The sequence below is a fragment of the Chlamydomonas reinhardtii genome, chromosome 1 (assembly GCF_000002595.2).
Source record: "Chlamydomonas reinhardtii strain CC-503 cw92 mt+ chromosome 1, whole genome shotgun sequence".
Classification (NCBI taxonomy): domain Eukaryota; kingdom Viridiplantae; phylum Chlorophyta; class Chlorophyceae; order Chlamydomonadales; family Chlamydomonadaceae; genus Chlamydomonas; species Chlamydomonas reinhardtii.
In genome coordinates this window covers 7,124,653-7,146,564 of record NC_057004.1, presented here as the reverse complement: position 1 = coordinate 7,146,564, position 21,912 = coordinate 7,124,653, and the positions used below count along the sequence as shown (strand labels likewise).

At 59.3% G+C, this 21,912-nt stretch overlaps 2 protein-coding genes across 2 annotated transcripts; both read right to left on the bottom strand.

The window, feature by feature from the left end:
- Positions 1 to 2,613: 2,613 nt before the first annotated feature.
- On the bottom strand, positions 2,614 to 4,839 carry CHLRE_01g051625v5 (uncharacterized protein). Its single transcript, XM_043058977.1, has 2 exons — positions 4,641 to 4,839; positions 2,614 to 3,787 (listed from the first exon to the last, which is right to left on the bottom strand). The coding sequence occupies exons 1-2, from the start codon at positions 4,700 to 4,702 to the stop codon at positions 3,016 to 3,018; spliced, it is 834 nt and encodes a 277-aa protein (XP_042928891.1). The 5' UTR covers positions 4,703 to 4,839; the 3' UTR covers positions 2,614 to 3,015.
- A 1,880-nt stretch (positions 4,840 to 6,719) lies between these two features.
- CHLRE_01g051550v5 (uncharacterized protein) lies at positions 6,720 to 21,849 on the bottom strand. Its single transcript, XM_043058976.1, has 26 exons — positions 21,597 to 21,849; positions 21,122 to 21,461; positions 20,704 to 20,763; positions 20,364 to 20,481; positions 19,884 to 20,063; positions 19,407 to 19,504; positions 18,848 to 18,997; positions 18,192 to 18,413; positions 17,871 to 17,974; positions 17,593 to 17,677; positions 17,238 to 17,360; positions 16,377 to 16,462; positions 16,106 to 16,169; positions 15,577 to 15,693; positions 14,902 to 15,025; positions 14,460 to 14,536; positions 13,854 to 14,185; positions 13,444 to 13,591; positions 13,045 to 13,246; positions 12,764 to 12,843; positions 12,377 to 12,540; positions 9,974 to 10,121; positions 9,491 to 9,778; positions 8,933 to 9,171; positions 8,512 to 8,772; positions 6,720 to 8,349 (listed from the first exon to the last, which is right to left on the bottom strand). The coding sequence occupies exons 1-26, from the start codon at positions 21,746 to 21,748 to the stop codon at positions 7,482 to 7,484; spliced, it is 4,830 nt and encodes a 1,609-aa protein (XP_042928890.1). The 5' UTR covers positions 21,749 to 21,849; the 3' UTR covers positions 6,720 to 7,481.
- Between the last annotated feature and the right edge of the window lie 63 nt (positions 21,850 to 21,912).

The window sequence follows — 21,912 nt, the reverse complement described above, 5'->3', positions numbered from 1 at the left end:
ATGGGGGAGGCGGAGAGTGTGGGGGGTATAATAGCTGGCGCTTCCGAAGGTCTAGATCAGAGAGCTGCACTGGACGTTGCCGGGCTGGATGGCTGGGCGTTGTCGAGGCAGGGAAACGGTAGACCAGGTTGATTCACACACACGCACACGTTACACGGTCAGCCTGGCCGCAGATGGCCGGCTACAAAGTTGGTCCAGAGGGCTTGGTTCCCTCGTGCACACGTAACCTATTCAAAGCGTCACAACTGTCTTGGCAATACACTAACTATGACCACAGCGGTGGGCTTGCCAGGCCCAATTTGTTATTTGAAGAGCCTTTTTTTTGTGTTTTGGTTAGGTAAGTCTCAAACACGACTCTACTGCTGGGTGACGAACACTGCGCCGGCAGCGCCTATATATACTTCCCTCAATGGGTCGTACGGCATTGGGACTTGCCGTTCAGGCCGAGGACGATGTCCTGTGGCCTGGCTGGCTTGCCCGGCCTGCCCTATGTCCTGCTTGGCTTGGCCGGCCTGAGTGGCCGCCAAGCCGCGCAGGCCATCTGCGCGGTGCACGCCTCCGCCAATCTCCCTGATGCACACATCACACCTTCACCTATCCTTCTACTCACATCGCCTCAGGCCTAGCGCCTTGAGGGCTCCTACATTCAGTCCGTTTCCTCCGGCCTGCGAGGCCCTCCGAAACATTCGGCCAGCGCGCTCAGGCGCGCCCTTAAGTCAAACACGCAAACACTTTGCACACCAACACACCTGGCCTTTCGCCAGCCCCTGCCTTGCCCGCCGCATGCCCAGGCCGCGTCCAGCTGTCGCTGTCCCGGCCTGGACCCCATTGCTGAGCCAGCCATTGCTGCTCATCAACTAGTAGCCTGAACATATCACCATATTCACCGTTGAATGCAGCCGACCCTTCGTCGCCGACTGCGGCTTTTGGCCTTCGACCGCTTGCTCGGTCCGCAACCCTTCTGCTCAAACTGCCTCCTACTCGTCACCCAATTTTGTATTGCAAACATCATACCAAATGCAATGCTTCGGGCCCTTGTCGTCGCCACCGGCTCGTCATTCGTCTTTTGCCGACAGCTTACCGCACCGTTCCTCTACTCGCTTGCTTCTTGTCGTAAATTGTAATATCTCAACACGACCAATCTATATGCACGGGCCTTAATGCTGCCCGCCCTTTGCTTGACCGTCTGCTTCGCGGAATCCAGAATTCGCCCTGTCTCGCACGCCGTTGCTCTGTACAGTCCATTCGTATTTCCCCGCATAATCAACTTGATGGTAAACATAGTACAAAAGGGTACGGGCTCACGCCTCGCGTTCCAGGTTGGACCGACGATGCGTGTGCCCGTCACTGCAGCGGCCGCATCCCTCGCACATCCCGACTTTCCGTGTTACCCCATGCTAGAAACCAGCACTCATTGCTTTTGCACGCTGCTCATCAGCAATTTAGCGGGCCGCGTGGCTGGTGAGGGCTGGTACAAAACGTGTACCGGCGCGGACAGGAGGTGCCGCGTGCTTTGCACCTACATGCCCCCATCAGGTCCAGTGGGCAGCCAAACGGCTTGCTCCTACTCCTAACTTGGCCCAGCGCATTTGGAATGAACCTGCTTGGTTGCCTTACTTCACCTACTGGGGGCTATGGGGGCTAAACCAGGGTTGCCTAGTACGCGACCCTCTCTCCATAATACGCGTATTAATACAGCGTACTAGGATTTCTAGTACAGTACGTTAAAATACGGTGCATAATACGCTGGGCCAGGAAATCCGGGGGGGAAGCCGACGCAAACACGGCACGCGTGCCCGCACCATGCCCGAATCGGTGTGAATTTGGATTTGCGCGGCCATAGTCTTCTAGCGGAATTTCCTTCATCTTATTATTCTCATATTGTTACAAGAAATCACAGCTGCAGAGAGCAGCCATGGTTCGCGAACGTCGACGGACATCCTTTCCAGCACCCCTCGTGCCCCTTGCCCGCCATGGCGCTGCCACGGCCCACCCCGCTGGTTTCCCCAGCACAACGTATTTTTGGGCTGAGCCCCCCCAGCGAAGCGTTCCAGGGGGGGGGGGGGCGAAGCCCCCCAGGAACACCCCTGTCCGTGCGTGCGTGCGTGGCTGCGTGGTCGGTGTCGGCAAAACATGGCATACTGGCGCAAACCGTGACTGCTACGTATTAGTATATGTTAATGCCTATTGCATGTAAATAGGTGGCAGGGAAAATTCGGGCGGAGCGAGAAGTGCCTTCGCGCGTCCATGGAAATTGACTTTCGCGAGGTCGCGAGGAAAGCATCCGGTGCCCGACGATATGCAGTCTATAAGGCAAACTATGTTGGCGGCAAGCAAAGCGGGGAAGTATATCGAAAGTCTTTGAGCGACTTGCGCTGCCATGCCTGCCGACGCGCCAGAATGTATGCCGAGAAGCCCCGAGGTCGCCCCCACCCCGCGCCTTGCCCTTTGAGCGTGGGGCGCCGGGGAGGTGTTGAGTATGGCAGGAGGCGAAGGAAATGCTTGGGGTGTTTGGGAACGTGACAAGGCACGCATGTGGCGCGGGAAATCCCGCACGACCCCAACCCGAGTGTCCCTAGCCGATGCGCCTGCGCGTCGTAGCGGGATGGAGGCTCTAACGGGGCGTTACACGCCTATTAGCTCCCAAGCGTACGGGGGCTCAGCCCATTTTCCAGCTGTACAAAGCTGACACCCCTTGTCCAACGTACTACCCGACGAGGGCAGCGTACAGTACGTAGTACAGTATGTAGTACATAGTACGCGTACTACGAACTATGCAACCCTGGGCTAAACACCCCTCAGCCCATTGGCTCCCTTTATCCACAACCTGACTTTGTGTCTAGCAGTCACCTATCAAAATCTGACATGCTGTCCACACCATTCATCAATATTGTCAGAGTAATCAGTTTGGTACTGTCAACATCCCAATCCATACGGGTTTATCTGTGTCACTAAACAGCAGCACACCATCACACACAACTTTTGTCAGTCTATCCAGTCAGTCCCCGTTTGCCACTACTTGGCTACCTTAGCAATAGGAGTGGTAAACTCCAGCTCATCCAGGCCAGAGAAGCCTGAGACGCTTGCGGAGTCCAACTTGTGCCCCTTGCATGGTGGCTTCTTGGGCACGTTGAAGGGTGAGTAGTAAATCCGTGGCACGCACGGTGATGTGCTGGCTCCATGCTGCAATGCCGCCTTCAGAAGCTGTGGCCATAGCTCCTCATCCGCCTCATCCAGCCGCACAACAGTGCGGCCAGCCGCCAGGGCGAGGGCCTCCTTGGCCCTGTCACGCTTCTCCTGGCGAATATCCTTCCGGTACATGAGGTCAGACGAGTGCTGGCTGCCATCCACCTCCACCAGCACGCCCCAGCCCCGCAACCAAAAATCAAACCACCGTGCACCGGCCACGACCTGGGCCTCCCACACAATGATGGTGGGCCCCAGCAGCTGCCGCAGCTGCCGCACAACAACACGCAGCACAGCGTAGGCACGCTTGGCTGGACCGCTGGCCTTATTGGGAGTATGCAGTGGGCACTCAAGCGCTGGTGGAATGGTTGGCACCTTCAACCTCAGAGCAACACGCTTCTTCTTAATACGCAGAATGCTTGCTTGCACAGTGTGCCTGCTCTTGTACAGAAGGCACCCACAGCCAACTCCTATGCAGGCTGGCTCCCAAAGCACTTGCTCAGAGTCGTGCAAGCCTTGTGCGTGCACAGAGTCGGTGTTGAGGCTAGAATAGCAGGCTGCCACCTCAGGAGTAAAGCACTTGATGTTCTGTCCACCTCGCCTGCAGTGCACATTAATTTGTGGGATGGGATCAGCAGCAGTTTGTGATAGGCAAGGTTCCCATTGACTCTTGGTGACCCTGCCCCCAAAATAAGTTTGAATATTGATGAATCAGGATCTTAACATCACAAAATATGCACTAATGCGGTATAAAATACGCTTGGCGCCCTGCTGGGGGCTGGGGGCCAAAAGATGGGGGGACTGGAAGGGCAGGTGTGTGCGTGTGTGAGTGTGTGTGGTGGTGGTGGTGGATGGGGTTATTCTAACGGGGGCACCCACGCCAGTGCGTGGCTACATGGTGCAACACAACTATGGTACCCCACATTACTTCATGCAGTGTTTGTCCTTGACATATGGATATACTTGCTGGATGTTTGTGAGCTGAGTGTAAACAAACTCAGACTTTATCATGACAGGCAGACAAAACCGCCACCCAACCCCTCATCCCCATACCCCATGCAATTTGTTGCGCGCAATGGCCCAAACTCTTTTTGAATACTCTCAGTACGTACGCTAAATGTTGCAACGTATTTATTCACGTGCAACCCTGCACGGCACTGGCTTTGCCCCCGGGCACGGGAGACTCATAGTAATGCATGGGCCAGGTCTGGATGTCTTTCTCAGCGTGCAATAAATTGCATACAAATTCATAACATTGGAAAATTGATTGAACTAGCCGGTCTAAGAGATTTTGGAGGTCGCTGCAAATTTCCCTAGCCGCTTTCTGTCTTGCGCCTGCCTACCCCGCCCCACAATACGTTCTGCGTGTCTGCCCACGAATTAGACAAGAGTGCAAGCCACCACACCGCCACATAGCGCCATTGACGCCGTCCCCGACAAAACTCTCTACTTGCCTGCACCGCACCACGATACTTTCTGTCTGCCTGCACCGCCCCACCACGCTTCCTGTGTACATGCCTGCCTACACGAGAGTGCAAGCCACCATGCCGCCACATAGAGCCGCCACACCGTTGACGCCGACCGAGGCCAGGGAGATGCTGGCATACAGTCGCTGTTGTCGCTGTGGTCTCTGTTTTGGCCACTTGAGACATCGATTGGGCTAAAACATCTTAATAGTTAATGAGTACAAAATATGCTAATAGAGGGCTATAGCTTGCTGCACTGAGCTCGCTATGTGTGCTTCGGCATGGTCTATGGTACGTGGGTCATCCCAAACGTGTATTATTCTCACAGAGTAACTTCAGCCTCCAGTACCGGACCCAACCCATCCTAAAATAGTGTTAATGCATGTTGTAGTGACATAAAGTTCAGGGACGTATGTATGCCCGTCAAGTGAACACAGGGCGGGTTTGGGATGTGCCCAACACATGCCGTGACAACCCCCAACCCACAACTCTGGCCCTTCGCTGCCAAGACATGCAGTTTTGACACCCTTCCCCAGTGCATGCTCCTGTGTGGGTGCCAGCTCCACACTCAAAGCATGCTCACCAGACATAAACCATCCCTAACATTAACCACTAGCCATTCATTCGGCCCTTATATGTGGGTACCACTTACGGCATAGCTCAAGCTGCAGCTCTTTGCCAAAAATGTGCTAGCATGACGATGTACAGTTGCATGTGGACCTGTGGACGGGTGATCAAGTGCAAAGGCAAGCGACAGGGTAACATGTTGCTGTAGCCACTGCAGTGCAAGATAACCTGGTTGCAATGCCAAAACCAAGCAAGCACCACCCACAGCACTGCTTGTCAGGCTGCGGCTGCCTTGCCTTAGCACCCAACAACAACACAAGCACTTAGCATCCCATGTACAGCATGCCCTTGACTCCCCTAGCTCATAACCCCGCTTTACCAGGAATATAATGCTGGAGGCTTGGCTACATACAGATCAGCTTGTCAGTGCTGCAGATCGTTTGGTGGGAGGTTGGGGTGGGAGGGGGACCTGGCGGTGAGCGTATGGTATGTGCCCTTGTAACGAGGCAGCGCTCCTGGCAGCAGTGCATGACTGCAAATGATGAGTACATGGCATTGTCACGCCTCAACTAGTAAATTGCTGGGTTATCGCGCACGCTTATCGCGTGCGCCTGGCACTTCTTTGACCGCGGGCCAAGCAACACGCCACGATGTCCCAAAGCCCGGCCTATCATACACTGATACCTACTTACGATATATTAAAGAGCTCAGAGGCACCAGGGCATGCCGTCGAGCAGTACAAGCGCCAGCAGAAGGCAGAGCGAAACTAACGTTGCTAGGCACGGTGCAGCGACAGCGAATTAGATGAGCAAGAATGTGTTTTGCTGTCGTTGGTTACTATTTTAATAGCAGTGTAGCATGTATTTTGTTTGAGTCCAAGTCACTCGTTAATGTGAGAACATATTTGGATCCACTGTCGCACACATCCTGCAAACATGCAATCAGAGGTCGGCAAACGCATTTTTTCTGCTGCGGGCCCCAGACCGATTTCGGTAAACCCCAACCGGGGGGTGTGGGGGGTGTCCCCCCAGCCGGGGGTCCGTGGGCGGGAGCCCCCGGAGAAAATTTTCGCATATCGGGCCTCAAATATGTGCATTTTACTAGGGTTTCCGCGTGTGCAAGGCTTGCATTCGTCTTACGTGTTCAACAGCACATGCCTGGGCAGCTGCTCTGTGGCAGGCAGCCACAAATCCTCGCAATCCCCCTCCGTCCAGCGCAAGCCGGCCCCGGGGCAGCAGCCCCAAAGAAATTTTGCAGATTGCGCTTCAAATTGCGACATTTTCAAGGGGTTTTGGGGGCATTTCGGGTAAACCAAGAGCAGGTCAATCATGTTTTGGGCCGGTTTTGGGGGGCAATTTTGGTTTCTGGAGCGATTTCGGTGGTGTAAGTACCCGCAGCGGTTGGCTATTCTCGATTTCGGTTGCGGGTACATCTGAGGGCCCCGAAGGACCCGAGGCTTATGCCGACCTCTGCATGCAATTGGAAGTGAAGATTCATGAGTTGTAGCTCATATTACAGGAATATGAGCAGCAACACACAAACAGGACTCCGAGCCGGGCATATTGGAGGGCCATGTTGGGCTGACAGCCAGCACTTCAGATACAGCCTGCCCTGCCTTGCACGATTGAGGACACAATACATGGCACTAACCGGGTACCAGCAGTACAGCCCACAGTCCACTCCTCATGCTGCTGCCCACTGCCCACCAACAAAACATCAGCCAGCTTCTTGGGCCCCACCATCTCAACCCGTGCACCATCACTTCTTGGGTGCCCACACTCTCCGCCTCCAAGTGACCTTGCCCCCCTGCTCCATTCCATGCATGCACACATCCACCACAAGGCGCTGCACCCGCACCACAGACACCAGGTTGGGGGCCGCCGCTGCCACCAGACCCGGGGCCATCACCAGGTCTGGGGCCCGCGTGCTAATGTGTTCAATTGGCCCACCAGGCAACTTCCTGAAGTCTTTCAGCAATGTTATAAAATTGGCACAATTGTTGCTGATGAAGTGGGCGCCTTGTTGCAGGGCCAGCACCCAACTACATAAAATGGCATATCACCGCCAGCATGTATTACGGTAAATGATAACAAGATGCCTTGATACTGTATTTCCGAATGAGGGACATGTGCACATAACGGCCTGGGTAAGTCTGTGCCCCTACCCATACTCCTCCAAAGTACTCTAGCAACACGACTCAGTGCAGCTACTATTGAGGATGGACTAATCATATGTGCAGTGACCCCTGTTAGATGCAGGATGCTAGCCATGCAAGCGCCTGTGCTGCAGAATCTGTGGTGGTGTGAGCATCTGCTCCAGTCCGCACACTGGACACGTGTACATCCGAGCAGAAGCTAATGGTGGTGGTGGTGCTGCTGCTGCTGTTGCCCGTGCCCCGGGTGCCATGTCCTGGGGCAGTGGAGGCGGGGGTGGCAATACCTTTGGCAGCACTCCAGCATCGCCACTGCCTGTCATGGCTGGACCAGAAGCCATCTGCCTAAAGCTGCCCAATACTGCCGCTGTGGTAGGTGGCACAAGCAGTGCTGCCCCCACAGGTGCAGCAATGCGCCGCCGGCCCCACTTGACAGGGGATGCCAGGTACTCATGTAGCCGTGCTTCTGCATCCACTGCACTGTCAATGCCAGCGGCTGCTGGTATTGGAAGCTGGTTGCAGCCTGCTGGTATTGGAAGCTGGCTGCTGCTGCAGCCCTCTGTCACAGCTTCATCTTGCCGCCTACCTTGCCTCTCCCTCTCCTGTTCAAGCTCTCGTGCAGCCCGTGCTGCTGCTGCAGCTGCTGTGGCCAGAGGCCCATCATCAACGTCACCCCCTGCCCCAATGACACCCCTTGCTACTGCACCACGCCGACCATCAATGGCATTGGGTGTTGTTGCGCTGCTACTGCTTGCTGCTGCCGCAACAGGCCCAGTGGCTGCCTGTGCATAGCCCAGCGTCTCCACAGCGTGCGAATCCACACCCTGGACGGCGGTGCAGCCCCCCACATGTGTCCGCACCTCGCTGAACGTGCCCACCAGCCTCAGGCCACAGCCAGGGCACATCCATGGCTTTCGCAGTGCTGGCTGCAGCGCATGGAGGGCCATGGCCGACTCGTAGCCACGCAGGCTGCCGTACCTGACAGGAGGCAACATTGTGGTATGCAGGCAGACGAGGTGAGACAAAGTACAGCATACACGGGTACAGTAGGAGCGTACTGCATAACAATACCAGGTAATGCGCATGCATGTGGCGCACTGAGGACACTAAATGTAGATGGGAGTCATAACTGCATCTCACCTGAGCCACGGCGTGAGCCACATGCCTGCAGTGTGGCGTGGAACACCCAGCACATCTGTGCTCACGCCCGCTGACTCTGCACCACTAAAGCCACCACCCTTATCGATTGCTTCCTCTGCAGCCGGTGCTGCAGCACCAGTATTGGTGCTTTGCTGCTGCAACAGCTGTTGTTGCAGTGACAGTGGTGCCCAAGGCGGTTGCTGCTCAATGATGAACTGAGCAGTGACCTTGTTTCCCGGGGCTAGCCGCTCAAGTGAGTACCTGTGACGGGATGGCATGGTGCATTTATTTCCATCGGTTCATATGACACACTCCTGCAATCTCCAGTGTCCTACACAACCTTGACCCCACCCCATCCTGCCATGACCAACCCTGCAACCCAATCTCCCACAAGCACCTGTGTGCTTGCGCTAGCTCGTACCTGCATGGCCACATGTCCAGTGCCAGTCGCCGCGCCAGTTCGTCCTCCATCACACTGTCCTGCAGCGCCTCCGCCCGCTCTACTTCCTCCTCCTCTGCAGCCTCCTCCTCCACCTCCCGCCAGTCCCGAGCAGGTGCTCTGCCAACGCCTTGCGCCTGAAGCCGGCGGCGTTCACGCTCCTGGGTGCGGCGGCGGCGCCTGGCCTCTGACTCACGCCAGGCAGCCTGCTGAGCCATCACCTGCGGGGGTACAGGTAGGACAGGGTGATTTGGTGAGAAGGATGTGCAGTGTAACCGGACGCAGTCCAGCAATACAACCCTGAATGCTAGGTGACCTTGCTTGCCAAGCATGGGATTACCTAACTGCTGCTTTGCCCCCAGGCTGTCTGGTCAGGTCCTGCCCCTTGGTTGTTGGGGCTAGGCATGCGTTGGGCTGGTGCATGCAACCCCCCACTTCCCCACATCCGTGCCCCCCCCAAAGGCCCCAAGCCCCAGATTCTTCAGTGTGCCGGACCTAAGCTCCAATGGCCCACAACCGCCCTCCAAGCCAAAGCCTCACCCCGGCAAGCAGAGGCTGCAGCTCCTCTGGAAGTGCGGCGGCCACAGCTGCATAGCCCTTCTGGAAGGTGCCGCTTGCCCCGGCCTCCACTGCTGGTGGTGGCAGCCCGCCCCCCTGCATCCCAGCTGCTGCTGAGCCGCCATCAGCACCAATTTCATTGCTGTCAGCCGCCTCGTCATCCTCATCAACGACGTGTACGGCAGTCAGTGCCGCCAGCCGCGCCGCACGCAGCCGGCCACTCACCAGCGCATTTGAGCTGGTACGCAGCTCTAGCACCTGCTGCAGCACCTGCAGAATTCGTGGAGACGGTGGAGCATGGCATTTGAAGCTGAATGTCGGCAGGCTGGGGCCGCTTATGATTTTGTCATGCCATAGTAAAATTACTATCCATGCCTGTCATAAGAAAGCTGCACCGCTTTCCCAATTCCTCCCAACCACACGTCATGGTTGCCTCTCTACACCCACACACAACCTCCACCACACCTTGGGCCCCGCGCCATCGTGTACCCTGAGCAGTAGCCAGCCGTCCACCAGCCAGCGCCCGCACCCCACATCACAGTCCAGCCGCCGCGCCGCCAGCAGCAGTGCTGGCAGAGCCCACAGCGGCGTGAGTCCAGACAGGTACTGGCGCCTGGAGGGGGGGAGGTAGGGGTAGTATGGCCGGGAAATGCAGGTGAGGGTCGAAAGGCCAAGCCGCTGGTGTTTTGTAAAGGTGGCGCAGCAACAACACCAGCGCAATTGTGCCGTTGAATGATGGGATGCAGGATGCAGGGCGGGTAGTAAAGACCATGCCCGGTATCCCCAGAACCCGTTGCCATCCACAGTGATTGGAGGAGATCCATCCTTGACATCGGCCTTTGAACGCCCTTACATACTGTTCCATTATTGTGCGCTTGACATGGCCGCTACACAGACTGGAGACACAGAAACGGGTGCATTGTCGATACGGGAGCTTTTGATGATTATGTTCATAAGTTCGGCGGCCTGCCCGCAGCCGCTGACGGGGCCCACGGAAGGGGCCCTCGCGCTCCTACGCCCTTGCCCTTGCCCTATGTGCTTCAGCATGCATACAGTACCGACCAGTACGGTATGGGTACTGTTCAGTGCAAGCTTGAGACCCCTGAAAGCTGATGTACCCGCTATGTGCCCTGCTCCAGCTGCCACCGCACACCGTGCTTCCCACACCACCATGCACCCCCCAGCAACCCGCCCAGCAAGCCCTCCCCCATTGCTGTCTTAATAACCCCTCCATCCGTTCCTTGCGCGCCCCTGCGCGCGCGCCACGCCGGCGAAATTGCTGCGAGTGATATTATATTTTGCCGATATTTTGAGTAATGTAATTGTTTCGGCGCTCAACTTCGGCAGCCATTGCTGCATTTCGGACGCCAAACACTTTGTACCACTACGGTACACATACACACACGTCCTCTTTTCACGTCCCATACCGTGCACCAAAAAGTATTAAATATCATGCATGTACGGCACGTGCGACCGACACAAAGTCTAACCTTCACTGCCACTGTACAGCGTATTGGTTCTATCAGCAATACGGAGGGATGACACTCACCGTTTTGGCCGCTCTCATCCAGCTCCGGTGGATTAGCCGTGGGCTAACTTTAAGGCAACGGCTGTAAAGCTTGGGTGAGCTCGGGGCAAAGCCCGCTGGGTCGCCGGCCAACCTGGATTAGCCCCGCGCCCGCGCCCATCCAGGATTAGCCGGGGACCCACCTAGGATTAGCCGGCGGTCCACTGAGGATTAGCCCCGGGCCCACCCGCGGTGAGGCCCGCTACCCCTCCCAAGCAAATTAACTGCGCCCAGATTAGCCTTCACCGGAGCTCCCTCCGCTAACTTCGAGGTCCTGATAGAGGGGGTGTGTCATCCCTCTGAGCAATATATAGCACTGCCATACAGACGGCATGCGCAGCAGAATTGCAATCGCAAAGACGGTATGAGGGGCCCCACATGGGAAAATGCTATTGTAGGAGTAGGGGGCCCACAGGTTCTTTGAAGCATGGTATGTGCAAATCTTGGCGAAAACACAAAAGACCATGCAAGAGAGGTCAGTGATGAGTTGCATTGCATATTGGGCCAGCAGCTGAGCATAGACCAGTACGGCAGCTATGTGCAGCCTTGATGGCCGTTGGGGTCATGTAGAGTGCCATAGCCAGCAGTGGGGGAGCAAGGGCATCGGCATGTGCACGGATGATGTGCAGAGAGGCCCAAGAATGTTAGGATTGGGGTGGAACGTTTATGTAGAAGGTGTGGATGGCATTGGCACATCAGGGCTTGCATCTTCCAGGGGTAGGCCGCGGCCGCTGGCGAAACGGGCCCTAAACACATTTGCGCCCACGGCATCCAGAGGCCCAAAAATGCCTGGTTTCTGGCGCTTGGGAGGCTCCGCCCTCCCAAGAAGGGGTAGTTGGCGAGATTCTGGGGCCGCATGCGGCGAGAATGCACCCCAGGAAATGCCCAATCTTTCTCGCCCGAGGGCCTGTATTGGGGCCTGTTCCTTGGCGCTCCCAGAGGATGCAAGCCCTGAGAGATATACAGTGAACAACGGCACGGCGCAACCAAATGCCCTTCACGCAACCAATGCAAGGATCCTGGTTACAGGATGAGTGTCGAGTTGTGTGTGGCATGTAGCCTGGGCTCCTTGACTCTTCCATCTTGATTTGTGTCAGTGGCCTTCGCTGAATGACCACTTGACCCGAAAGCAAAAGCACAAGGACCCCGCTATGCGATGTGCGTGAAGGGGATATACCCATTGTGTGGGGGCGGTGCCGCACATGCACGCACGCTGGCGTACCTGCCCGACCACTTCAGACTCTCAACATGCGCCCTCTCCTCCCCTGCCCTCCCTCCCTGCGTCCTCCCAGTCTGCTTACCGGGTCTCAATGAGCTCGGTGTACGCCAGCACCTGCCCTCGCGGCACCTCGTTGGCGGCGCCCGCCAGCACACTGCCCGGGTGCAGCACCAGGTCTGACGCCCCGGTGGCGGTGAAGAACCGGCAGTCCGCGTCGCGCCGTTGCGGGTTGGCCTCGTCGCCCACCTGCGATTATATAAACAGTCATAAAGTTGTGCTGGTGCATGGGTCAGGGAGAAATGGTGGGCGAGCATATGAACAAGGCCGGGCATACTCCGTAATTAGGCACGATAGTGTCACCCGAGCGTGTGGCCGGGTAATCTGCTTGATAACCCGGCCAGCGTCCCGTCATGCTGTGTGTCACGCAAGTTACAGGAAGTTCACTGGTTTCACATCTCTCCCCTCTCACCGCAATGCGCGGGTAGAGGCACACGGCCAGCAGATGGCGCAGGAGCCCCACATCCGCAGGCGTCAGCGGCCGAGAAGCCTCTGCGTGCGGGCACAGCAGGACTCAACCGTCAATCTGGCGGTCCCAAGCTGAGCTCTTGGCAAGCTCCGCGCAGCCTCTGCCTGCTGCAGGCACAATTGCGGTCACAACTAGCGCCTGGAGAACTCTAAGCTGTACTGTTTCGTTTATCCTCTTGTCCAAACCTGGGCCCATCCACCTATGCCAGCACCCGTGCCACCCACCCGCCGCCATGGACTTGACATCCACGTGCACTCGCAGGTCCAGGTCATGGAGCGCCTCCAGCTGCTCCTCGCCGCTGCTACTGCCGCTGCCGCCCTCGCCATCGCTGCTACTGTCGCCACTGCCGTCTCCACCAGTGCCACCACGGCCACCGGACTTATCCACCTTAAGGACCTTCCGGCCACGCTTCCGCTCACGTTCCGCCTGCAATAGGGTGATGTAAAGTAGAGCCATGAGCAGTGTGTGAGTTGGCGTACAACCGGCCGTCATGTAACGCGGCCCTTAAAGTGTAGGTGAGAAGCCTTAGGCCCTGGCCTGCGATGCCGCTTGGTCATTTAAATGCAGCATCTGAGTGGCCACCGCTGCACAGTAAGCGCATCACCCACGCCAGGCCTGCACACCTGCATGTCCCGTAGGCGCCGCTTGGCCGCATGCAACTCGGCTCCGCGCAGGCCTGCAGTACCGCCCTTGCGGCCCCGCTGGTGCTGAAGGTGGCGCCGCCGCCGTGCGCTGACCTCAGCAGCGGACAGAGCTGTGCCACCGCCCGCCCTGCAGCGCACATTACCAGGCATTGGAAAGCCAAAGTTTCACAAATGCACAATGTTGCAAGCGCACGCTTCCTCACAGAATCCCGTGCCCACACGAGTATGCCGCACCATTGTTTGTCTTGGAGGTATGGAACAACCGACATCCATCCTGTCATGCCGCGTGCATCATCCGTGCTCGCGCCTGTGTAACCACCCCCCTAAACGCAACGTCAATGCCTTCCCACTCCAAGCCCCGGTCCCAGCGCACACCACGCCACGCCCACCTCAGAATGCCCGCGTCCGCCAGCAGCTCCGCGAACTGGGCCCTCAGCTTGGCCATCTCGTACAGCCGCGCCTCGGCCAGGCCGTGGCGCCGGCACCAGCGCGAAGAAGACCCAGAGCCGCCGCCGCCGCCGCCGCGGCGGTCGCCTCTGTCCCAGCCACCATGGCGTTGATCGCCCCCGCCGCCGCCCCTGTCTCGCCGGTCTCTGTCGTCACCCCGGTCAACTCCTCCGCTCCCGCCCTCCTTGATGGCCAGCCAGGTCTCAAACACATTGAGCAGCGTGAGCGGGTCGCCGTGGGGGGACACCAGTGAGGCGCGGGCGGCCTTGGCCTCCTGCAAGTGTGGGCATGCATGCAGCAAGTTAAGATCACCAGGCTATGGATGAGGCGGTGTGTACAGGGCAGAGGCCCGGCTGTGCGTGCCAAGGGGAGAACATGCTCTTTGATGTGCAAACCTAGCGCAACCCATTTGTGTCAGTCCAGCAAAGCGGGGCTGCGTTTAGTATAACGCCCCATGCCACGTGCTACCACCCCCAAGGCTCAGGGCAGTGGTGATATGCTCTTCGCTGGGCATGGTGACCACACCGCAACCCGCCGCCCGCACCCACCTGGTCGTGCTCCTCCTCGCCTAGCTTGAGGAAGGGCGACTGCACCGATAGCGCGGCAGCCAGCGTCAAGGCGGGGCCTGCGGGGACAAGAGGGAAGAGGGAAGAGACGGTGGTGGAGTGGTTACGCCGTTCCTAGTGAGGCGCAATGAGACGCTACAATGCAGCACGTGAAAGCTGGGGAGCCTTAAAATGTGATACCGATACGCATAAGCGTGCCAAACCTGATCTGCCTGACCCCTCCCGCATGCTCGTGGAGCGCGCGTTCCGTGCCAGATACTGGAGAAGAGCACTTGAAGAATCGAGGCGAACTTATTGTTGGTGTGTTGGTGTGTTTCGGCGTCTAATGTTGGAGAACGCCGCCGAGCCTATGGCGCCGAAACCATTTTGGTCACTACGATACTAGGGCTACTTGCCACGCTTGATCACGCCGCCATCCACCCACCCGCGAGCCCAAACACGGCCGACAGCACCAGCAGCTTGCCCACGGCCGGGTCCACCGGCAGCAGGCTCAGCACGGCGCCCAGCGGCGTCAGGCCCTCGCGCCCGTCAAGCGTCAGTGCGCCGATCTGTAAAAGTTGAAGGGTGGGGCAGCAGTGCAGGTACGGTGAGGAGAGCAGTAACCCGTGGACATGGGCCCAGGTTTCAGGGCCAAGGCGGCTGTAACGTGGTGCATTGGGTACGGGGCAGGCATCAAGAGCCAGTCGTCGACGCGGAGTGGAAGGAAGGATGCGCAACACTGAAGGCAGGAGGTCATGTCGGCTTGGTGCGCGAACCAACATCTGGTCAGTACCGGCCACATCCGTGTTTCATGCCGCCAACCCCCCAATTCACCCCACCCCACCACCTTATCCACCACCCCGAAGGTAAGTCGTGCGTTTTGTTTTCCGCGTGACATTTCTGTGCTGTTGTCCGCGCCACCGAGACCGGGCGGCAACACTAATCGCCGGCGCCGCTCGCCCTGCTTCTCCACGACGCCTCGGCCCCCTCCCATAAGCATTATCGCTTGCAACTTTAGCCTCTGCCTGTGCTCCGCTAGTTGGGCTTGATTTGGTTTAGTTTGGGCAGGTACTACAACCACACCTGACCCACTCCCACCCTACCCATTCCAGCAGCGCACCTGCTTCAGGGTGGTGATGGATGCCTCCAGCCGGTCGGGCGGCGGCGGGTCGATGAAGCCAAAGGCCCGCGGGTCCATGCCGCCGCCCGCCAGCGCCTTGATGCCCAGCACCACCGCCTGGCCACAGGGGCGGGGGAGAATGCGGCGAAGGTCGAAGCGTGCACAGTAAGCTGGGCTACAGATAGGCACGTTTGTTGTTGTTTTGGCGTTCTGTTGCTGCGTCTTGCCCTACACATACTTGAGTCGCACAACAACTCTGATACCCACACCCGTTGGCGATACCGGGCGGCGCCTAGCAACATACCGGATGGTGACTACCAGGCGCACGCACATGCACACGCGCACGCGCACGCGCACGCGCTCACGCACACACATACGCATACACGCATACGCACACGCGCATACGCACACGCACATGGGCACACGCACGCGCACGCGCACAACGCACAACGCACAACGCACAACGCACAACGCACAACGCACGCGCACGCACACTCGCGGGCCTCCCCACACGATCTCGCCGACGCACCTCTAGCCGCACACGTGCAATCTCGGGCGCGCTGAAAGGCCTCATGTCGTCGTACTGAGCCTCCCTGCAGGCGATCAGGTGAAAGCATCAGTAAAGCGATCTTAAGGCGACCAGCGCGCTACATGCAGACACGCATGCAGTCCTGGCGTCACAACACGCATAACCTTACTCCCAGACCCCTGTGCCAACCCCCACTGGTCTCGCTGCAACTACTGCTGACGCTCTATTACTTCATTCAAGTGCTCGCTCGCGCATTTCCCACCCGCCTTACGTGTAGATGCGGTAGCACACGCCGGGCCCCGTGCGGCCGGCTCGGCCCTTCCGCTGGTCGGCACTTGCCCGGCTAATCCATCCCTCCTGCGAAGCACAAATGTGACGTGTGGAAAAGTTGATGCCACAAAGGGTATTCTCTCCGGTGTGGTATGAACAGAGTTGCGGTAAACGCAACACGTTGTGTTGCGTCTGAAACGTTTATACGTGACATACGCGTGGGGCTGCCATTTTGAGGGCTGGTAAGCGCTCGGTTAAAAGCGCTAAACGTGGTTTGGCGCGTGTTCAAACGTCTGGCGCGGCCGGGCCATAGCGCTGCACGCACACACGCACGCCGTGCGCGCTACTTACAGATGGCAATGTGGCACGTGCGGGAGCCGTTCATGGCACATGTCCAAAACCCTTCCTGTCCTTCTTGCATCCTTGACCTCAGCTGCACGTTGCGTTGACTGGACACATGCGTGATCACGGCCGTACGTAACACCATTTTTAGCCCTACATAACGCGCACAACGCCCTTCTCGGCCCCTCTTGTCACCCCGGCTCTCGTGCATTGTACAACGATATACTGTATCGCTGGCCTAACCTACATGTGCGGCCTTGCAAGCCCGCGCATGCGTCTTGATGCTAATGCGCCGCTTGAATAATGAGTCATGTGCAACTTGTTTGACGGATTTGGCCTCACGTGCGCCTAAAAGTCTACAATCTACGGCCAATGCCGACAGGAAGCCGCAAGGGCGTCCAAGATACAGATTCGGGCCCCATGCGCGCATTGTGAGGTTGTTCTTAGTCTTGGTACCGTTGGAATTGAAATATTCTACGCCATACCCACACCCACACCCGGCTGTCGCACCCCGCCCCACCTGCAGGCTGCCTCCCCCGCTGGCCACGTCGTGGATCATCTCCTTGGCTCGGCCGCTGTCGCACACGAAGCGCACGCCGTCAATGGTGAGCGACGTCTCGGCAATGTTGGTGGAGATGATGGCCTGAGCAGCGGGGCGGGTAGGGGGACGGGATTGAAGGCACGACTAGCTAGACGACGTGGTAAGGGGGCAGAGGGCGCAAAAAGAAGGCGTGCAAGACACGTGAAAGCGTTAAGGCAAACCGCGTGTGGAAGAGTAAGGGCGGAGCCCGTGTCTTGCGACTGCTGCATCTGAACTGAAGTCCGGATTCCCGTAATTCCCGCCAATCCATCCCTCTCGCCACACGCCCTCATACCTTCCGCACGCCATCTGGTGGCACGTCAAACACCTTTTCCTGCGCCTCCAGCGGTAACGCGGCGTGCAGCGGCAGGATGACCCACCTGCACACAGGCGCACATGCGAGGACGCGGCTTCGTTGGGGGGGTACATGAAGATGCGCTGAGAGCGACCCCAACAAGGTTCCGCAGTGAAGGCATTGGGACGCGTGCTTCCTGATGCAGGTGTGGACCCGCAATGCCGCCACTGCCCCGACGGCCCACCCGTACCGCCACACCACCGCGTCGTGCCGCTCACCTCCGCGTCTGCTCCGCGTACGGCGCCAGGGCTGCGCACAGCGCGGCGATGTCCGCCGTGCCCGCCACGAACACCAGGAGGTCGCCGCGCTGGCTGGAGGGCACCTGCGGGACACGACCACAGGCAACACGTGGTGGACAAGGGCAGCATGCAGATTTGGTGCGCTGTGGGGACGCGGGTACTCCGGCGCCACATTGGCAGCCCCGGCAGTGCCGTCAGTCCCGGAACCGCCGGCAGCAGCAACACACACAAGGTTTCCCAGCACACACGCACGGCCTTGAGATGTATGCCCCCATATCACCCTGCGTTTCGCCCCCTCACCTCCGTGTCAATGCGCTGCAGCAGCCGCAGGTAGGGCGCTGGGTCGATCTGGTCCGACCCTGCTCCGCCGCCACCCCGCCCACTGCCGCCCCTGGCGCTGCTACTGCCGCCGCCGCCGCCGCCTCTGCTGCCACCGGCACCGCCACGCTTTCGGGCATCCTCTGAAGCGGCGCCCTCCGGCGGCACATACACCAGCTGGATGGGGTACAGGCGGCCGGGGATCTGCAGAGGAGCAGCAGCATTGGACAAAAAGTTATGCAGTTGGTCAGGATCCGTACGTGCTCCCAGGCGAGTGCCCTGCTATCATGCGTACGCCCACACGGAACTCCACACCTGCGCCCATTCCCGCGCCTCCACACACCCACACGCCCACACACGCGCTCATCCACAAGCTCACGTCCATTCCCATGCACACACGCCCTCACGCGCCGCCCTTTCCCCCACACACGCCGCACGCCCACGCCCACGCCGAGCCAAACGTGTATGCCTACATTCACGCCCGCGCCCATACGCCCACAAGTCCGCACACCGCACGCCCACGCCCCAACCCAGGGCTCCACCTTCAACCTCAATGCCCCCCCTTGGCCTCCTTTCCGCTTTCGTTTGGGACAGGAAACCGTAATCTCCCTCGTCACCTCAACTCATAACCCAGCTACCTGCACGATGGGGGCACCGCCGAAATAGTCAGCGAAGGCGGCGCAGTTGATGGTTGCGGACATGAGCACCAGCCGCAGCTCCGGCCGCTGCAGTAGCAGGGCGCGCAGCAGCGCCAGCAGGAAGTCCGTGGTGAGGTGCCGCTCGTGCACCTGGTGGCAGCGCGGGGTCCGGGGAACAGTCAACGTCAAGCCGAACTTGATCGAAGCTCAGAACCCGAAGTCAGCCCATAGAGCGTGGTGGATAGCCCGGACAAGGATCCACACATGCCTGCGTCGCTCTTTCCCACCGGGCAGACTGGGTTGCCCACCCCGCGCTTGATACCCGCTCGTGTTGCATTGTACTTTCGGGCCAGGTGACGACACAATGACGACCTGGGACCCATATATTGGGCTCGGGCACGTGCGTACTTGCCCACACACCCACGTGCACACGCACGTCTCATCTTTCCTGGACAACAATCCATCCCCCACCCACCCACCCACCCACCCAAAATACCCACCCACACACCCACACACGCACAGCCACCCACACACCCAAACCCACACACTCCCCCCGCACCTCGTCCAGGACCACCACGTCGTAGCCGCTCAGCAGCGGGTCTCCGGCCAGCTCGCGCAGCAGTATGCCCTCGGTGCAGAACACGATGCGCGTTGAGCCTGACAACGGGTGGGCGGGAGGGGTGGGCGCCGCATGGCGTAACATGTGGGTCATGGACAGACGTGGCGCGCGGGGCCCATTCCCGTGCAGCTCTGCCCGCAATGCCCCTCTGCCATACTCGGCCTGTGGGGAGCAGGCCGCCGCCACATCCATTCGCCTGACGCCCCCATGCAACCTGCACGCACGCAAACTGCCCACCCGTTCCGGTCGCCAATGCTAACCTCGCTCTCCGCTGCGCATCATCCACGCTCAACCCCAGTCACGACCAGTGCGACCGCATGTCACAGGCCATCACACCATACACACACGCAACGCACCACGCGCGTGTCGACACTTTCCCTTCGTGCTTTCTAATGCACAGCACGCGCCCGCACCCACCTGCCACACTGCTGCTGAACCGAACCTTGAAGCCCACAGTACTGCCGTGCGTGTCGCCCGCCTCAACCGCCACGCGCCGCGCCAGGCTGACAGCACTGATGCGGCGTGGCTGTGTAACGGCAATGCGCCGGTACCCGGCCGCGGCCAGGTACTGTGGGATTTGGGTGCTCTTGCCGCAGCCTGTGGGGCGCCGCAGAGCGGGTAGATGTGGATGTGCTTACGCGCCAGGCATGTGCAATGGCGGGCTGTGGGTGTTTGTGAACGCAAGGTTGTGGGTTTACAAGACCACCGGGCATCTTTGGGCCTTGCGGCGGCATCACATGCAGCTATCCTCTGCCCCCGTCCCAAAACCCCCCAAGGCCCGGCGGCAGCACACCCAGGGCCGTCCAGCGCCCTGTCACTGCCCACGAGGCCATGGCTAGCCAAGGCAGGCCACCACTGGTCGCCACCGGCTGCCCAGCACCATCCGCCCGCACGCACCCGTGTCGCCCGCGACCACCAGTGCCTGCGAGCTGGCCAGCGCCGACACAATGGCGTCCCGGAACGCCGCCGCCGGCAGCGCCGCCCGGTCGGCCTGCAGCTTGCGCAGCCGAGCCATCTGCATGGCAGCCACGTGGCAGTGGGTGCGTGTGCGAGAACGCATGTAGGGCGCGTACGGCCAGGGCAGCCGTACCAGTAGAACAGTAGTTGCAGGCCCATCTGATGCTCGCAGACGTAACGGGGCCTGTCCTCACACAGCATGTGTCATTGCGTCCTGCTTACTCGCCCAGCACGCACATGCACATGCACGCACGTGCATGACCACAGGGCCCACACGCACCTGGCGGCGCTGGTGGAAGTCCTCGAACCAGGGCAGCAGCCGCCTGTACTCCTCAACCACCTGCGGAAGGTAGGGCATCAGGCCAGCATTGGCATGATGGCCATCGGCCCTGAGCCATTTGCTGCAGGTCCCCAGCTACACGAGCCCCAGGTGTAGTCTACATGGGTCCGGGACCTCAACAGCTGCCGTCCGCGCTGCTTGTGAGGCCACAAGAGCCAGCTCCAGGCTTCAGGTTCAGGCCAGCGAGGCGTAATTAGTAGCACGGCATGAAGCGCTGGTGACTTGAGTGTCACCCCGTCACGCCGGCTGCTGGGCATCTCACTCAGCCGCCCAACCACCAGTCTATGTCCCTCCACCACATGTATTGCCACGTGCCTGCCGTTCTCAAGACCCATTCCGTCTGATCCATGCCACCCACCTGCGTGGCCGCCTCCATAATCTCTGACGTGATACTGCCGCCAGAGCCACCTCCACCACGGTCTCGGTCTCTGTCTCTGTCTCTGCCCCGCTCCCTATCCCGCTCCCGTTCCCGCTCTCGCTCCCTCCCATGGTCCCTGCTGCTGCTGCCGGCAGCAGCAGCGGCGCGTTGCGCCATGCGTCGGGCTATTGCCCTCACGGCAGCGCCCACACGCTCTGGCGGCGCCAGCAGGGAGGCAGGCAGCCGGAAGCGGGGGTCATAGGTAGAGGGCAGACCCAGCTGGGCAGCTAGCTCGGGGTTGGAAGCCACCGACCCGGGGGCGTCCGCTAGCGGCTCGGGCCTGCAGAAAGAGAGGCCATCGTGTGGAGGCAGGCGGGGGTTAGGCACAGGTCACAACGTCGAGGAGCCGTGTGCCATAGCTAGACCTTCACCAATAACCCACACAGCCGCGCACGATGAAGGCAGGTCGTCTGACCTGCTCCTCCGAAACTTGGCGAGCTTTGCCACGAACGCCAGCAACTCGGCGTGCTCTGGCGTGCCCGCAGGGCAGGGGTCGTCCCGGCGGTGGAACGCCTCGTCCAGCTCGCGCTGATATTTGGAGAATTCCGGCTCATCATTAGCAGACATATTCTTAATGCTTGGTAAGGTGAAGTCAAGGGCTTTTTCGCGCCACTCGGGACCAGCAATTCGTTCCGCAAATGCTCATGTTAGCTGCGTCTAGCTTAGTGATGAAACAAATACCAATTTTTTTGCCCCAGCAGCGAGGGGGGAGAGGGTTGTACGGGGTGTTG

Bases quoted from the DNA above. Each gene is read 5' to 3' on its own strand.
- CHLRE_01g051625v5 (XM_043058977.1), bottom strand. From the start codon at position 4,702: ATGTACACAGGAAGCGTGGTGGGGCGGTGCAGGCAGACAGAAAGTATC. The intron at 3,788-4,640 runs GCAAGTAGAGAG...TGTGCACTGCAG, and splicing joins AGTATCGTGGTGCGGTGCAG to GCGAGGTGGACAGAACATCA.
- CHLRE_01g051550v5 (XM_043058976.1), bottom strand. From the start codon at position 21,748: ATGTCTGCTAATGATGAGCCGGAATTCTCCAAATATCAGCGCGAGCTG. The intron at 19,505-19,883 runs GTGGGTGCGGGC...ACCCGTTGTCAG, and splicing joins GTTCAGCAGCAGTGTGGCAG to GCTCAACGCGCATCGTGTTC. The intron at 9,779-9,973 runs GTGTGGTGGAGG...CGAATTCTGCAG, and splicing joins ACGATGGCGCGGGGCCCAAG to GTGCTGCAGCAGGTGCTAGA.